The sequence below is a fragment of the Schistocerca serialis genome, chromosome 8 (assembly GCF_023864345.2).
Source record: "Schistocerca serialis cubense isolate TAMUIC-IGC-003099 chromosome 8, iqSchSeri2.2, whole genome shotgun sequence".
Classification (NCBI taxonomy): Eukaryota; Metazoa; Arthropoda; class Insecta; order Orthoptera; family Acrididae; genus Schistocerca; species Schistocerca serialis.
The window spans coordinates 554,030,609-554,049,607 of NC_064645.1; the positions used below are offsets into that span (position 1 = coordinate 554,030,609).

Below are 18,999 nucleotides of genomic sequence, written 5' to 3' on the forward strand. Positions count from 1 at the left end.
TTGATGTATATTGTCACCAAACTCTGACTCTTAACAATAAATATGTTCTGAGAAAAAAATGTGGGGCACTACTTATTGAATGACCCTCGTATTTCATCTTGTTTCCAAAATAGCCTTTAATTCACAATTCCGTAAATACTTTGACATAAATAGACATGTCGTACATTGTTTGTAATGACTGGTAATGGCAAGGTACTTGTTCTGATGTATTAGATTTATCGTTTGTATTATATTACTGGTTTCGTATTTAGTCAAAACATATGACATATCTTTCAAATTTTTTCACATGTTTTCAGTTAAATTAATGAGGCATTTACACGTTGACAAATAAACTTTATTCAAATCACATACGATAGGAAACTGACAGTACAATTATTACTATTTCTCTAAAACTGCAAATGATGATGTTTCGAAATTAAAGTATTAGAGGCGTAACTTCTAGCGGAATAGTTGAGCTAAATCGTGCACTTTACATTTTATGTTTTCTTTATTTAAAGTTCAAGGAAACTATATCTGTATTTGCTCTGGTATCCTCATCTACTACAAGAGCATTTTCACAATTTGAGAATAGCTTTCCCAAAATTTTCACCTCGCAGCATACCGATGAAGGCTTTTGGAGCGTTGTGGAAGCCGTCGGTCACCGTCTCCCTGTACTTGAGTTTCCCCTCTCTGACCCACTGCGTCAGCTGGCTGATGCCCTCGTCCCACCGGTCGTGCCATCGCGAATAAGCGCAGCCCTCAAGCCGCAGCTGATTGGCTAAAAATGAAAACGGCAGAGTGACCAGTTTTTGGATCTCTGATTCGTTGTACTGGGAGATGCCGCCAATGACAGCGATGCGGCCACGGTAGCGCATGTTGCTGATGATCTTAGTGCTCATGTCTCCTCCCACGTTGTCGAAGTACACGTCGACGCCGTCAGGGGCAGCCTGCTTGAGGGCGGTGGACACGTCTGTCGTCTTGTAGTTAAAAGCGTGGTGAAAGCCCAGGTCGTCTTTCAGCCATTTCACCTGAGAACAAGAGACTTAGGTCACATCAAAACCAGATACTGGATCGACTTATTTGCTCGGTTATTTAGTGTAAAGAATGAATTCTGTCTACAGTGTAAAAAAGGTCTGGATATTTCAATAAACGCATTAATCTTTTTCATTTCCAAGGAAACGCTAGTCGCAAAACTAGAAGAACATTCTATAGTTTCCGTGGTTTTTTTTTTTTTTTTGTGGGGGACCAACATATTTGATTGTTGTTTCATTCGAGTTGTGAAGTAGTAAAAGCTTTAATTGTCCACAGTAATAAATAGGTAGACATAGCACCTGGATTCTTTCTGACACAAACAAAGGTAAGACAAAAATACGTTCTAGAGTTTTGTTTCGGTAAGTATTCAACAGTTATGGCACCGCCCGTTCAGAAAGCTTTCTCATCGTTTTCAAGTGAACCATGTCATGCTCTTTCCCTGATGTGTCTATGGCATCTGCAGTATCGTACGAATTTAATCACAGATTATCCGGTGATACGTTTTGCACTTTCGCGATTTTTTCTCCTGTTGTTACACTTTCAGGATGTTCTTCACTTAATCTGAAGTGTGTTAATATTTGGATTCAGCTGCACTTATTTTAGCAGTTAACAGTGTAGCCCTTCATTTGTGTGACGCACCGTTTGAAGTAGCTGACTGAATTGAGTGACTGGAGACAGTAACTTGCCTCCAGAGCATGACTCCATTTGCCATCAGGGGTGAGAGTGCAGATTTTAGGACACCCCAGTGGATCAGCCCATAATTCCTCATCATTCGATAGGGTGGGCAGAGTTTTGTGATGGCAGAATATACCCGAATACGTAAGAGACGCTCTCATAAGGCACCTAACTTACCGCCGATATGTCGAAGAGCTGAGGAAGAAAAGCAACGCAAAGATAACACCAGCTCTATAAAAAATCAGAGGAAAGACAGTCTAGATGGCAATGGTTATTTTATTAAAATGACCGGTTTTGGCATAATCTTAGGCCATCTTCAGACAGCACCATCAGCTGAAGTTGATGATGTCTAGAACAGCCAGTAGACCTCAATTGGTGAGCAGTTTCAGCGACTAAGGTCTACTGGCTGTTCTAGACATCATGAACTTCAACTGATGGTGCGGTCTGAAGATGGCCTAAGATTAGGCCGAAACCGGTAATTTTAATAAAATAGCCATCGCAATCTAGCCTTTTTTTTACTGATTTCATACAATTAATAAGCTCTTTTGTTTCCAAAAAATGTTACAAAAAATTTTGAACATCAGCTCTGCCGGCTACTAAGACTCATATCAACACTACGATAGTACCTTTGATTTGTTCTGTACAAAATGCTGTTGCATCTAGTTTTGTTAATACGATCGGAGAAATGCTGCCGATACGTGCACTGATCGCAATAGTCGCTGCAAAATCGATCTCTCAGTTGCGCACTGCACATATCCCAAGATTCCTGACGGCTAAACTGTGTTAGTGTATTGAATCATATTATTATTTTTTTCTTTTCTTTTACTATACATGAGCTAAATGTAAACTAAATGAGCGATAAACCTAAGACACCGCCAAAGGTAAATTAACAAGTTGTTTTGTGGCAAGGATAATGTTTGATACATCGTTAAATATCTGTATGAAACAAAGAAGAAGCTCTAATTTATTAATTCATGTATATTCACCCTTTTGATTCGGGGAGTGGTAGCGTACGCACGTACGCTTGGATCTGTCGCACCAGCATTGTTAATTATGTGTTTTTTAACCGTTCATTAAAAGAATTATGAAAAGTTATTAGAAAAGGAATATTTATTCGCACGGTTGTAACTTCAACTCCTATCTATTCATCATTTCACTTGCCGCCGAAATCCTGCATAAAGAAGTTCTTTGGAGACCAGAACAAATGACGCCGTATCCGAAGGAGCTTTCCTGCATCGACATTATCACACTCAAGACTAAACACGCTAGAACTAATGTGAAGTTAGTGACTCAGACTTGATAGGCACCTATTGAACTTGGTTTACTTCTACTAAAAATATTGTTCTTCGTGTGTTTAAGAACTTATAGACAGATCGACAGTTTCAATGGTTGCAGTGATTATTCGGGATCGCACACTACTGGAAGCAGCAGTACGTAATGCAAATTATGTTCATTGACCTTGAGTGTAATGATATTCAAGGTCTTTTGATATTGGTATCAGTTAAAATTCACCCAATATTGTGCACAGATTCATAAATTACCTTCAAAATGTTCTCAACTATTCTTTCTAACCTATTTTTCCAATTATTCAAGCAATTATTAATGCATTTCCACAGACCTATTCACTACGTAACCTAGATACCTAACCCACAGGTATATACGAGTATCCGCAACCCAGACATTAAGGTGCTGCTCCAAAGTATCTTGCCCACAAGTATATATCTGCAACTCAGGCATTAAAGTGCTATTCCAAAATGCCCAAAAATGACTACACTGTAATACTGCTCATTACAGAATACCAATGTAACTTTGTAGTATGTGCCAAGTCAATGCTAGAGAATACAGAAAAACAACCGTTCGTACGAGAACGTCTGCACAAATAACTAAGAGAACTAACCCTTCATAGAAGAGCGGGAATCAATCATGCGTGGCAAGAGAACTGCATGTATCAGACCCTCCTAATTCAGCAGTCAATTGTAGATGGTAGCTTGTTTCGCTCTCGAAAATTAGTGTGGAAACATCACTTCAACCAGAAAGAACACCAGACACAAGTTTCAATTACACTTTTACCAGAAAGAATATGATGGTCAACTGTGGTCCTGAAAAGGACCAAGATGATGTTTCTGGTGTGAAAGGACCAGCCGCCAGAGAAACCTGACGCACAGGGTACGCCCGACTGCAAGTCTTATCTTGGTCGGAAATCATTGAAATCTTCGTGGAGGCTCCTTTCATGTACCCCTTTCATGTACCCCAACATCTCTTCAACATCTATACCAACGACCAGCCATTGACCCCAGGCACAAGGAGATTCTTATATGCAGATGACCTAGCCCTTGCTACGCAGAGCTCATGCTTTCAAAGAGTGGGAAGAAACCTGACAACAGCACTTAGAACCCCGTCAAGCTACTACAATCGGAACCAAGTCAGACCAAACGCTTCGAAGACACAAGTGTGTGCCTTTCATTTAAGGAACAGGGAATCTAATCGTGAGCTACATATTGCATGGTCAGGTATCCAACTCCAGCATCATCACGCACCAAAATACTTGGGAGTCACTCTCGATAGAATTCTGACATTCAAAACTCACTGCAAGAACACCAAAATGAAAATCTCCGCTCGAAACAACCTAATTCGCAAACTAGCGGGGACACAGTGGGGATAACATCCAAAAACTATTCGCTGTTCTGCAATGACACTGTGCTTTTCTGCTGCTGAATATGCTTCTCCAGTCTGGTACAGGTCATCTCATGCCAGACGAGTAGACATTGCTCTCAACGAAACCTGCAGGTTGATCACAGGTTGCTTAAGACCTACCCCAACTGATAAGCTCTAGTGCCTGGCTGGAATAGCGCCACCATGGATACGCAGAACAGTGGCTACCAACAAGGAGAGACTGAAAGTGGAACAGGACAGTGCCCATCCACTGCACGGACATAATCCACCACTGCAACGGCCGAGATCGCGAAAGAGCTTCCTGAGAACATCCGAGAAACTCACCATTTTACCAGAGAAGGCAAGGCTGGAGTTATGGAAGAAGTCGACGCCTCATCTGCAGACGCCAGAAGCTGAAGAACCACCACCTGGACACAACGAGAGCTGGCTGGTGTGGAAATCTTTAAACAGATTACGATCAGGAGTTGGACGATCCAGAGACAACCTGAAGAGATGGGGCTTCATAACAGAAGATACGTCCTGTGATTGTGGACAAGAACAAACCACAAGCCACATGCTCCAGTGCCTTTTGTGCCCTACATCCTGCACGAAGATTAATCTCCTGCAAGCCACTCCAAGCGCCTTGGAGGTTGCAAAGTACTGGGCACATGTAATATAAATACAATGTGTGCATATGTATGTACATATTTATTGATGTGTATGGATAGTGTAAATTTGTATGTTTCTAATTCGAGAATAAAACCAGAAAGAATCTTTGTTAATCTATTGAAAAGACAATTGCAGGACTATCTGTGTGTTGTAATGAGAAATGTTACCTTCTCTATTGAACACGCACATTTTAAGTTGAAAGAAAGTTGCTGCATACCTTGGCGTCAGATCCGGCGAAGCCGATGACAGTGCATCCCTTGATGAGCGCTATCTGCCCCACTATACTGCCCACAGCGCCCGCAGCGCCACTGACCACGACCACCTCTCCCGCCTTGGGCTTGAGGACATCCAGCAGCGGGAAGTAGCCGCTGATTCCAGGCATACCGAGCACTCCCAAGGACAGGGATACTGGCAGATCCCCCAGCTCTGGAGCCAGCATGGGCGGCGACATGTAGATGGGGAACTCTGCGTTGGGCCCCACGTCAGCCACGGTGCGGTCGCGCCATCCCCAGTACCCCACCACGTGGCGACCCACCGGGAAACCAGGAGCCCGGCTCTCCACAATGCGCGCCACCTGTGGATAGGCTTGTATGTTACACTACCACATTGCTACACTGACTCGAAACAGTTGTATCAGTAACAATTTATTTGACTACTCTTGGAAATATACACTACTGGCCATTAAAATTGGTACACCACGAAGATGACGTGCTACTGACGCGAAATTTAACCGACAGGAAGAAGATGCTGTGATATGCAGGTGATTAGCTTTTCAGAGCATTCACACAAGGTTGGTGCCGGTGGCGACACCTACAACGTGCTGACATGAAGAAAGTTGCCAACCGATTTCTGATACACAAGCAGCAGTTGACCGGCGTTGTCTGGTGAAACATTGTTGTTATTACTCGTGTAAGGAGGAGAATTGCGTACCATCACGTTTCCGACTTTGATAAAGGTCGGATTGTAGCCTATCGCTATTGCGGTTTATCGTATCGCGACATTGCTGCTCGCGTTGGTCGAGATCCAATGGAATCAGTGGGTTCAGGAGAGTAATACGGAACGCCAGGCTGGCTTCCAACGGCCTCGTATCACTAGCAGTCGAGATGACATGCATCTTATCCGCATGGCTGTAACGTATCGTGCAGCCACGTCTCGATCCCTGAGTCAACACATGGGGACGTTTGCAAGACAACAACCATCTGCACGAACAGCTCGACGACGTTTTCAGCAGCATGGACTATCAGCTCGGAGACCATGGCTGCGGTTACCCTTGACGCTGCATCACAGGCAGGAGCGCCTGCAATCGTGTACTCAACGACGAACCTGGGTGCAGGAATGGCAAAACGTCATTTTGTCGGATGAATCCAGTTTCTGTTTACAGCATCATGATGGTCGCATTCGTGTTTGGCGACATCGCGGTGAAAGCACATCGTCATCGCCATACTGGCGTATCACCTGGCGTCATGGTATGGGGTGCCATTGGTTAGACGTCTCGATCACCTCTTGTTCGCATTGACGGCCCTTTGAACAGTGGACGTTACATTTCAGATGTCTTACGACCCGTGGCTCTACCCTTCATTCGATCCCTGCGAAACCCTACATTTCAGCAGAAAAATGTACGACCGCATGTTCTAGGTCCCGTATGGGCATTTCTGGATACAGAAAATGTTCGACTCCTACCCTGGCCAGCACATTCTCCAGATCTCTCACCAACTGAAAACGTCTGTTCAATGGTGGCCGAGCAACTGGCTCGTCACAATACGCCAGCCACTACTCTTGATGAACTGTGGTATCTTGTTGAAGCTGCATGGGCAGCTGTACCTGTACACGCCATCCGAGCTCTGTTTGACTCAATGCCCAGGCGTATCAAGGCCATTATTACGGCCAGACGTGGTTGTTATGGGCACTGATTGTTCAGGATGTATGCACTCAAATTGCGTGAAAATGTAATCACATGTCAGTTCTAGTATAATATATTTTTCCAATGAATACCCGTTTATCATCTGCATCTTTGCTTGGTGTAGCAATTTTAATGGCCAGTAGTGTACAAGGAAATTACTCCACTCAGCACCTCTACTGTAACATCTGCCATTTGAATTGTGTGAGCATATCCACGACATTCCTTTTCTTGATAAGTGACTCTTTCGCGAAATGTGCTCTAGCTACAATTTCTAAGACTTTTAATCATAAACATAAGAGACCATATCCACAAATATTGGTCGAACCTTAAATCTCCTCCAACTTGTATCATGAGGCACATTTTAATTTTTTTCTGCAAATTCACAAACAAATCACCATAAAAAATCCAACATTCTCTGTCTTCCCTATGCCAAATTCTGACACCAGATGACATAATCAGATTCATTACCAAACTCTACATACAGTTTTTTATTTTTCCTCAGGCTTTATACCCTTATCCAGGGAAACATAAATCGTTCTATATCAAATAATACTAGATAATCAGGCCAGATTTTATCTCAACTCTGGAGTCACATACTCACACATCAGAAACACTTTGTAACTGTCTCGGTCCGGCACACGGTTATAATCTGCCACGCAGTCTCATATCAGCCAACAGTCCACTGCAGAGTGAAAATCTCATTCTGCAAACACTAGTTTAGGTTATCCACTTCCCTACCCAACTTCCCATAGCGCAAATGAGGCGAAAAAAGTCCAGTGTACTTTACTGCATCTTATGCTACCTAGAAATAACTAATTCCTGATCACCGCTGTCTGCATTCATAAAATCACCCATGGATTGATTTCAAACAGAATCCTCCTTGAAACTTGCTTTAGCAGTCAGCTGGTTCCCCTGTAATCTTCAACATAGTGACAACGGTCAACCAGCGGCCAGAAATCACTTTGGTGATGGACATCTGGTAAAATTTTTTGATTGGTTTGAGTGAGTTAAATTCACATGTTATGTCATAAGAATACCATATATTCGCAGCGTTTATTTGTGCTTAGGTTAGTACACACAGCACTTAGGAAGCATTACTTTCTGTACACAGGTTTATATGTTACGAAAACATGGGTAGTCATAAAAATTCTCAGTGATGAACCATCAGTGTTATGTTCAATGTATAACGGTCTCAACTGTCACATTGTTCAACTTTGGTTGTTCTGGCCAGTTTAAAAAATTTTCTTATCAGTGCATAGTGTAGGTCCAAATATTAGACAATGCCATACTTTGATTTCTTAGACGGAATTATCTGACGCTCACTCAGGGGATGGAAACCAACGTAGATCTGAGGCAGAATAAGTTTTGATGATATGCTGTTCGATGTGAAACACCTGTCTCGTTCACCGCGATTTGCTGCTAATTTATTTCCTGGATCGTCAATCCTTATTGTTAAGAGGAGACAGTCTTGAACGACGAACCTCTTATACACAATACAATGGTAAAAAACAGAAAAAGAAATTTAGGATGTTCTCCTTCTATTTGATTATGATCGAGTAAATTTGGTTTTAAAAGCTACACTAAGGATAGCAGTGTTTCTTGTAACAAAATGATGTGGACTGTTTTTCAGACAGACCAGAGGTTGAACGATCGATCTCAGGTGTTGGGGGAAAAATTTTGCTTGTGGATGCTCCACTACCTAGGTTAAGAAAGTCACTCTTTACGCAAACTTTCAAAAAGAACGGAAGGAGATATATTGTGTGTAAAAACGGGTGGTCAAGAATTTTCCTGAACCTTCCAGAACTAATTCTGGGCAGGTAACAATTTTAAGGACTAACGTGTAAATGCCCGTGTGCAAGATTAAATGGATATCTCGAAAATTACGGCCCTAGGCATAGTTCTTAAAGTGGGGAATTTGCAAAAGAAATATCGCACTCTGGCTAACGCTCTCTGACTGGAGTAATATGGTGGAGATGATTTTGAGCTGATTGCATCTTCCACGATACAAATTAGAAGTCTAAAACGTAATGTGTAGGGGTCGAACAGAAACAGTGATGAAAATCAGTATTCAGATTTCTTCATAGACAAATTTATGAGATTAGCATAGTAATGAATAATCAAACCCTGTGAAAATTGCCTCTATCCAAATTTATACTCTGAAGAGCCAAAGAAACTATTACACCTACCTGCTTCCGTGGAGGGCCCCGGCGAGCACGCCGAAGTGCTACGACACGACGTAGCATGGACTCGAAAAATGTGTGAAGTAGTACTAGAGAGAGCTGACATTATGAATCCTGCAGGGCGTCTATAAATACGTAAGAGTACGAGAGGATAGAAACTCTTCTGAACAACACGTTGCAAGGCATCCCAGATACGCTCAAAAATGTTCATTTCTGGGGAGTTTCGTGGCCAGCGGAAGTGTTTAAACTCAGAAGAGTGTTCCTGGAGCCACTCTGTAGTCATTATGGACGTGTGGGATATCGCATTATCCTGAAGGAATTGCCCACGTCCGTCGGAATGCACAATGGACATGAATGGATGCAGGTGATCAGACAGGATGCTTACGGAAGTGTCATCTGTCAGAGAACTATGCAGATGTATCAGGAGTCCCATATCACTTCAACTGCACACGCCCCACACCATTACAGAGCCTCCACCAGCTTGAATAGTTCCCTGCTGACATGCAGGGTCCATGGATTCATGAGGTTTTCTCCATATCCTTACACGTCCATCCGCTCGATACAATTTGAAGCGAGACACATCCGACCAGACAACAGGTTTCCAGTCATCAACAGTCCAGTGCCGGTGTTGACGGGCCCATGTGAGACGTAAAGCTTGGTGTCCTATAGTTATCAAGGGTTCACGAGTGGAAGTTTGCCTCCGAAAGCCCATATCGATTATGTTTCGTTGAACGGTTCGCACGCTGACACTTGTTGATGGTCCAGCACTGAAATCTGCAGCAGTTTGGGAAAGGGTTGCACCTCTGTAACGAAGAACGATTATCTTCAGTCGTCGATGGTCCCGCTGTTGCAGGATGTTTTTCCGGCCACAGCGACGTCGGAAATTTGATGTTTCTTCGGATTCCTGCTATTCAATGTACACTCGTGAAATGATCGTGCGGGAAAAAAATCACTTCATCGTTACTTCGGAGATTCTGTGTCCCATCGCTCGTGCGCCGACTATAACACCACGTTCTAACTCATTTAAATCTTGATAACCTGCCATTGCAGCAGCAGTAACTGATCTGACAACTGCACCAGACACTTGTTGCTTATGTAGGCGTTGCCGAAAGCGGCATCTTATTCTGCCTGTTTACATATCTCTGTATTTGAATACGGATGCCTATACCGGTTTCTTTGGGGCTTCAATGTATAATGATTAAATGGAAGGCAGCGACACACCCCTATCAGTTAATACTTCGTGCCATCGTAAGAATTTACTCCCTCCCAACGTTCATTGATAAGTGACAAATATTAAATCACATAATGTTTGATGAGAGCTGTTATTGGAAGTTGGTGATTAAAAATCCAGAAGATCGCACATTTTTTAAGCTCACATATTCATTACCACTGCAAAGAAGATGAGAGGTGAGGGACCTGGATCTCTTGTTGGAGCTGCCAATTACACTAACTCTACATAAGGCTGCAATGTGCCGAGCTGAGCAATGGAGACGTGCAGACACCTTTGGGGTCCAGTCACCAACAGAAAAATTACGAAGCTCGGCGATCCAGCTAATAGGATTCGCTCCAACACAGAATCCCTAGAAAACTAGCGCTTTTCCCAGCCTCCAATGAAGTATAAAATCCTTCCCTACTACCAAAAAGTATTCATTTCAACGCTTCGATCAGACGACACTCTTCCTTACACCAACTGTAAGTTCTCTCGCCAATGTCCATAGCCTCATAAGCAGTTTCGAGAAATTCAGAAAGGACCGGTATGAGACTAGACCTGGTATAAAGTGTCCTGCGCTCTCTGAAAGCGGCAGAAACTATTCTTTTATCCTTCAAAATAAGTCAGAAAAAAGATAAAATGTTCTTGGTTGTTTGGCCGCGACATATTTCGTTCTAAAGTAATCGACGTTTCGACCCCTCTGCTGGGATCATCTTCAGGATGTCCGATAATCGACGTTTCGACTCCTCTGCTGGGATCTAGAGTAGTGTTCTAGCAGTAGTGGACACCAGAAAATCCTGAATAAGATCTCAGCAGAGGGGTCGACACGTCGATTATTTTAGAAGGAAATATGACGCGGCCTAACAGCCCAGAAGATTTTGTCTTTAGTGACAACGGCCACGAAAGCCTGCTGACTTACATAACTCAGAAAAACATGGAAAAGTCGCCACTGACTACTACACGCGGTGCCGCATCTCCCAGCAATCATTGTGCGAGGGCAATGCTTGCCACTTCCTGTTGGTTCGGGCTGACCTCACTTCCAAGATTCTTACACCACCCAGACTGCGGCCTCGTACATCTGCCTGCCACCGATGTGCTCCTCCTAAGCATTTCCTGTCGCTCCGTCTCGTAGCCTCAGCACTTTTGCACATACCCCAGACACTCATAAATCATTAAAATAGCCTCTGAGATAAAAGGAAAGAGCTATAATTGCACACGGTACCTACTGCCAGTCACCACTTTTTATTATATCAATAACATTTTTCATACCGCATTTCCCCGTTGTCAGGCTCATAAAGGTAAATACACTGATGGAAAAACATCGCAACACCTAGAAGGAGTTGTCACATAAACCAATATTGCTAGACGTTTTTCTACATCTGAAAGATGATATCTATCCAAATTTCGCACCAGTCGCATAAGAGCGGCACTAGTAGAGCCACTACGACGATGCAAATTAAATGCATACTGTAAGACAGAGATTTAGGAACCAGATTTTAAATTGTAAGACATTTCTAGGAGCAGATGTGGACTCTGACCACAGTCTATTGGATATGAACTGTAGATTAAAACTGAAGAAAATGCAAAAAGGTGGGAATATAAGGAGATGGGACCTGGATAAACTGAAAGAACAAGAGGTTGTACAGAGTTTCAGGGAGAGCATAAGGGAAAAATTGACAGGAATGGGGGAAAGAAATACAGTAGAAGAAGAATGGGTAGCTTTGAGGAAGGAAATAGTGAAGGCAGCGGAGCATCAAGTAGGTAAAAAGACGAGGGCTAGTAGAAATCCTTGGGTAACAGAAGAGATACTGAATTTAATTGATGAAAGGAGAAAATACAAAAATGCAGTAAGTGAAGCAGGTAAAAAGGAATACAAACGTCTCAAAAATGAGATCGACAGGAAGTGCAAAATGGCTAAGCAGGGATGGCTAGAGGACAAATGTAAGGATGTAGAGGCTTATCTCACGAGGGGTAAGATAGATACTGCCTACAGGAAAATTAAAGAGACCTTTGGAGAAAAGAGAAGTACTTGCATGAATATCAAGAGCTCAGATAGAAACCCAGTTCTAAGCAAAGAAGGGAAAGCAGAAAGGTGGAAGGAGTATATAGAGGGTCTATACAAGGGCGTGGTTCTTGAGGACAATATCATGGACATAGAAGGGGATGAAGATGATGTTGAAATGGGAGATACGATACTGTGTGAAGAGTTTGACAGTCGAAACAAGGCCCCGGGAATAGACAACATTCCATTAGAACTACTGACAGCCTTGGGAGAGCCAGTCCTGACAAAACTCTACCATATGGTGAGCAAGATGTATGAGACAGGCGAAATTCCATCAGACTTCAAGAAGAATATAATAATTCCAATCCCAAAGAAAGCAAGTGTTGACAGATGTGAAAATTACCGAACTATCAGTTTAATAACTCACAGCTGCAAAATACTAACGCGAATTCTTTACAGACGAATGGAAAAACTGGTAGAAGCCGTCCTCGGGGAAAAGCAGTTTGGATTCCGTAGAAATGTTGTAAGACGTGAGGCAATACTGACCCTACGACTTATCTTAGAAGAAAGATTAAGGAAAGGCAAACCTACGTTTCGAGCATTTGTAGACTTAGAGAAAGCTTTTGACAATGTTGACTGGAATACTCTCTTTCAAATTCTGAAGGTGGCAGGGGTAAAATACAGGGAGCGAAAGGCTATTTACAATTTGTACAGAAAGCAGATGGCAATTATAAGAGTCGAGGGACATGAAAGGGAAGCAGTGGTTGGGAAGGGAGTGAGACAGGGTTGTAGCCTATCCCCGATGCTATTCAATCTGTATATTGAGCAAGCAACAAAGGAAACAAAAGAAAAGTTCAGAGTAGGTATTAAAATCCATGGAGAGGAAATAAAAACTTTGACGTTCGCCGATGACATTGCAATTCTGTCAGAGACAGCAAAAGACTTGGAAGAGCAGTTGAATGGAATGGACAGTGTCTTGAAAGGAGGGTATAAGATGAACATCAACAAAAGCAAAACAACGATCATGGAATTTAGTCGAATTAAGTCGGGTGATGCTGAGCGAATTAGATTAGGAAATGAGACACTTAAAGTAGTAAAGGAGTTTTGCTGTTTGGGGAGCAAAATAACTGATGATGGTCGAAGTAGAGAGGATATAAAACGTAGACTGGCAATGGCAAGGAAAGCGTTTCTGAAGAAGAGAAATTTGTTAACATCGAGTATAGATTAAGTGTCAGGATGTCGTTTCTGAAAGTATTTGTATGGAGTGTAGTCATGTTTGGAAGTGATACATGGACGATAAATAGTTTAGACAAGAAGAGAATCGAAGCTTTCGAAATGTGGTGCTACAGAAGAATGCTGAAGATTAGATGGGTAGATCACATAACTAATGAGGAGGTATTGAATAGAATTGGGGAGAAGAGGAGTTTGTGGCACAACTTGACCAGAAGAAGGGATCGGTTGGTAGGACATGTTCTGAGGCATCAAGGGATCACCAATTTAGTATTGGAGGGTAGCCTGGAGGGTAAAAATCGTAGAGGGAGACCAAGAGATGAATACACTAAGCAAAGGATGTAGGCTGCAATAGGTACTGGGAGATGAAGAAGCTGGCACAGGATAGAGTAGCGTGGAGAGCTGCATCAAACCAGTCTCAGGACTGAAGACAACAACAACAACAACAACAACAACAAAAATTGTAATGGGCGTGAGCGTTGTTACCTCTTACACTGATGTTACTCAAGAATGCGTTTAAGGTGACAAAGACCACTTTATCAACACCTCACTGACCTTTAACGAGGTCGTGTAACAGGTTATGGTAAGCAGGGTGTCCCTTCTGTGATATTGCAGAAAGACTTGACAGCAATGCAGTCACTGTACATGATTGCTGGAAGCTGTGGTCACGAGTAGGTGCGGTCGTAAGAAGACCGGGCTCTGGATGGACACGAAGCCCTACCGAGAGGGATGAACATCGTGTTCGGCATACGGCAACTTACTGCATCTGCAGCAGGAATTTGAGCAGCAGTTGGCACCACAGTGACACCACGAACCGTTAAAAATCGGTTACTTCAAGGTAACTTCGAGCCAGACGCCCTGTTGTGTGCGTCTCAATTACCTCAAACCACCGCCACTTGCAACTTCAGTGGCGTCAAGCAAGACCTCACTGAAGGACAAGCCGGAGGTGTGTTGCGTTTCCTGATGAAAGCCAGTGATGGCAGTGTGGTGGTTATGAGTAGCCCAGGTGAGGGTGTGCAACCAATCTGTCTGCGAGCTAGACATACTGGATCTACACCTAGAGTTGTGGTCTGGTGTGCGAGTTCGTATGATAGGCGGAACACCGTCGTTGCTATCCCACGCACCTTGACTGCAAATTTGTACGTCAGTCTAGTGATTCGACGTGTTGCGCTGCCATTCATGAACTGTGCTCCAGTAGGTGTTTTCCAACGGAATAACGGTCGCCCATATACTGCTGTCGTAATCCAACATATTCTACAGAGTGTCGATATATTGTCTTTGTTCGATCACCAGATCTGTCGCCAAGAGGGCATATATGGGACATCATCGGATGAGAACTCCAGCGTCATCCAAACCACCTCTGTATTGATAGACAAAGTGCAACAGGTGTGGAACTCCATCCCAAAAACTGAGATCTGTTATCTGTACAACAAAATGGTTCAAATGGCTCTGAGCACTATGGGACTTAACATCTGAGGTCATCAGTCCCCTAGAACTTAGAACTACTTAAACCTAAATAACCTAAGGACATCACACACATCCATGCCCGAGGCAGGATTCGAACCTGCGACCGTAGCAGTCGCGCGGTTCCGGACTGCGCGCCTAGTATCTGTACAACACAATGCACGCACGTTTGCATGCCTGCATTCAACTTTTTGACGGTCACACCGGTTTTTAATGCACCGGCATTTCACGTTTTCCATGGCTTATTTCGCGCTTTTAACCTGCAAATTTGCAATGTTCATCACTTAATTAAGTATACTACCTAGACAAATGTATTTCTGGAGTTTCATTACTTTACATTAATTATGTTCTGATCTAGCTATGACTTTTCTGTCAGTACGTATTGTAATTGTTAATGCATCCGGCGCGCAAAATACTTGCCGCGTTTCATTCTGACCAAACAAACAGCTAAGTCAAATGCGAAACTAGACATCATTAGATTTCACAGACTTCTCAGAGATGATGGATCAGATTTTCTTCTACAGCAAGGACGAAGAGTAGTTCATCTGAGAAGATTAATGAACACCTTGTGACAAAAAAAGTGAAACTAGAATGAAACAGCTGAAAAACAAATTTATCCAACTTAGCCAGTTACAAATGCAACACATACATCAAGACAGAGTGCTTAGAAGCTAGATTCGTCATCAACAGTGCAACGTTGCAGACGTTTTGTGTTTGAGTAAAGTTACGAAATTCTTTGACGCTGAGGCTATCTTTGAACTGGAACTCGTAGAAGATTCCAACTTGGTAATTAAGTTTCAAGAACTCAAACGTGTAGTATGATGTTAATTTCATAGTGGAATCATTACTGCTGAATACAGTCTGAATTGTCCTAATATTCTTGTACTGTGATGGTAGACTAAATATCGATGCGTTTTCGTTTTGGAGAATGAACTGAATTACTCTTTTTCTCCCCAATTGATTGGCTCGCTTGGTGTCTTATAACAGCGATATCACAAGGATAAAAGAAACATGTAAAACGAAGTATCCTTCTGAGAACCCACTAAATAAACATTCAAGGCTGTCGGGTCAGCACTACTGTATTTCATGTCTCTCGCCACATGGACGTCAAGTTAGGGTCAGAAAGTGCCACTGCGTATATTAACAAAAGTTCTCTGGCTTAAATGTACTTTTCAAGGACTGTTAGTACTGTTTAAAGCAGCAGGAAGAATGATGGGCGTATGATCAAAGCAAATTATTGGATTGTAGCCGCCCTTTTAATAGCAGAAAATTGGTTTCTATAATACGAATTGTTCATAAAATAGTAGTGTGTTGAATTCACACAGTGGACGTTGCATATGGAAACGAAAAGTCCCTGCAAGGAAGAGAGACCCCTACAAATACTAGTAAACGATAAGTTTACGATTGAAACCACCACATTACAAAGAATGCAAAGGGAGCAACTAGACCTTTATTAATGCCTTAATAATATATTAAATTTATTTTTGTTTTTAATGAGTATAGCCAGCAGGGTACCGGTAAAAACACAGATCCCAGCTGTTAATGTCAGAAATGAGTGTCATTTACGGACAATTATGCACAGATGGATGGTGCAATCACCAGTGTAATCACCAGGCAGCAGTAGGAAGGCGTTCATCGATGGTTGACGAAAGCTAGTGCCTTCACAGAGTTAAACGACTGTGGATAATTTGTATATTAGGAAAAGATGGAGCCACTACAAAAATGCCACCAGAATTTGCGTATCTCCTCATGAAAAGTTAGGCAACGGCCTTGCCGCAGGGGTTACACCGGTTCCCGTGAGATCACCGAAGTTAAGCGCTGTCGGGCGTGGCCGGCACTTAGATGGGTGACCATCCAGGCCGCCATGCGCTATTGCCATTTTTCGGGGTGCACTCAGCCTAGTGATGCCAATTGAGGAGCTACTCGACCGAATTGTAGCGGCTCCGGTCAAATAAAACCGGGAGAGCGGTGTGCTGACCACACGCCCCACGTATCCGCATTCTCAACTGAGTATGAGACGGCGGTCGGATGGTCCCGATGCACCACTTGTGGACTGAAGACGGAACTCTCTCTCTCTCTCTCTCTCTCTCTCTCTCTGCTCTCATGAAAAGTTGGTGACGTCATTAAGTGGCGTCACCGTGGTTGCATGTGGATGCAGTTCACCTCACTGGGTCAGCTTAGGTTCGAAAGCAAATCAGAAATACTTCACCTGGGCTGCTACCATGGTGTCTCCCACTTTGTGCGATGCCCTGTGCGCCCTCTGGAAGGGGTCGATGCTGAAGTAAACAGCCTCGGCCAGGATCTGTCCATCCTTGACAGGCGGCAGGTCCTCCTCCTCGACTCGGAAGTCCTCAGGTCGAGGCTCTCCCTGGAAGTCTCTGGCGAGTACGATTTTGCGTGCCTTCACCATGGTCGCCGATGTTGATCTGGTGGCTCGTACACAGCCGCTCTTATAGCACTACCGCCGAGGGCTCATCGAGTTGTTATCGGTATCTCTGTGGCGTACGTCTCTCTGATAAACAGAGTCTCATTTGCCTCATGACTAAGCAATACGGGGCATTACTGGCAAATCTACATCATAAAATCGTTGCACCGTAGTAGAGTTGTTATCAGTGTCTATGTAGTTAACTTCACTTTTGCTGTCCTGTACATTCTGATAAACTAACACTTATTGTGTCCAGTCGATAGTTGAACGTCAAGAAAATGGGATTAGTCCAACAACTGTTCAATTGATTTACCTGAGTTTTGATGATAAATGAGTGTCCTTTCTCGTGTCTCCTTTCGTTTTCTAAACTTCTTTCATCACCGTCAAAGGACTTAAAAGGTCAGCACCAGTCCTGCAAGCACTGACACTCAAGCGGAAGAGTAGATAGAGAGAGAGCAATATGGAACACCTCCACAAGTAGAAGTTGGAAGATTTTAGTGACTGTAAGAGACAAAAAGTCATCAGTCTGCTCGTACATCAACTGACAGTGCTAATCAAAACAAGAAACTACCAAATGTCAAGGTGTTAAGTTCCTCAAACAGCGACTATTCCGAAGAAGTACCTTCATCACTGAAGTAACTACCTTAATATAAAAGGACGCTACCTAACAGATTTGTCAAGATAACTGCTTGAGCGGTTGATGGGAAATGTTGATTGTGATGATCTTCTTGCTTCACTTGTACACTCTAAGACAAAAAACGACACACCACGAAGGAATTGTCCGAACATGACGGAAATCCGTAAGTGTGACGTATGTGCACAGACAAACAAAAGATTACAGTTTCAGAAAAATGACCGGTATCTCTATGGCTTATGTCACTCAGACAAGGAGAGTGTCGTGTGCCACATGACTAAAAAATATACAGAACAATACTAGCATATTTTGCACCATAGAATAGCTGGACCGTAGTAGATTTGTTACCAATGTCTCTGAGATTAACGTCACTTTTACTGTAATGTACATCTCTTCTTTTTGTATCAATAAATGACTTTGGTTCGCGTTTCTGCAATTACTTCGTTTGATATAAATATTTGACATTTGTACTGTCGCTAACTTCTAGCATAAAAAATCACAAATTGCAACTTTGATTCCCCAGCATTGAATGTATGCCCATTTGTTACGATCCAGTCCCACCATAAGGCCATCTCTTCATAATCTGGCCTATTCATGAGTCAAAGGGACAACATGTACAGTCAAAAGAGCACTGTTTGTCCAAGCGGAAAATGCGACGCATGCCAAAGGCATAAAGTTAGACCTGCACATGGGTATTGTTGGACCATAGGAAGGTTGTACAGACTGTTTCAAGGTAGTCAGGCGCTGTTTAGTCTGGCCAAAACCACTCCTGGTGAAGGTATATGACTTACGTCCGTTACCAATATATTCTTTCCTGGATTGATTGTAGATATAAACATACATCAACGTCGACAATTTGAAGTGCTCTGAATCCTGCTGAGAATACCCAAATTTAGGATACCTGCTTACCAACTTTCAGCAAATGTACTTACACACTTCCATCCTTT

General features: G+C 42.9%; 1 protein-coding gene across 1 annotated transcript; it reads right to left on the reverse strand.

Moving 5' to 3' along the window:
- Positions 1-362: 362 nt before the first annotated feature.
- LOC126416377 (prostaglandin reductase 1-like) lies at positions 363-17,403 on the reverse strand. Its single transcript, XM_050084055.1, has 3 exons — positions 17,203-17,403; positions 5,225-5,581; positions 363-1,007 (listed from the first exon to the last, which is right to left on the reverse strand). The coding sequence occupies exons 1-3, from the start codon at positions 17,401-17,403 to the stop codon at positions 555-557; spliced, it is 1,011 nt and encodes a 336-aa protein (XP_049940012.1). The 3' UTR covers positions 363-554.
- Positions 17,404-18,999: the final 1,596 nt, after the last annotated feature.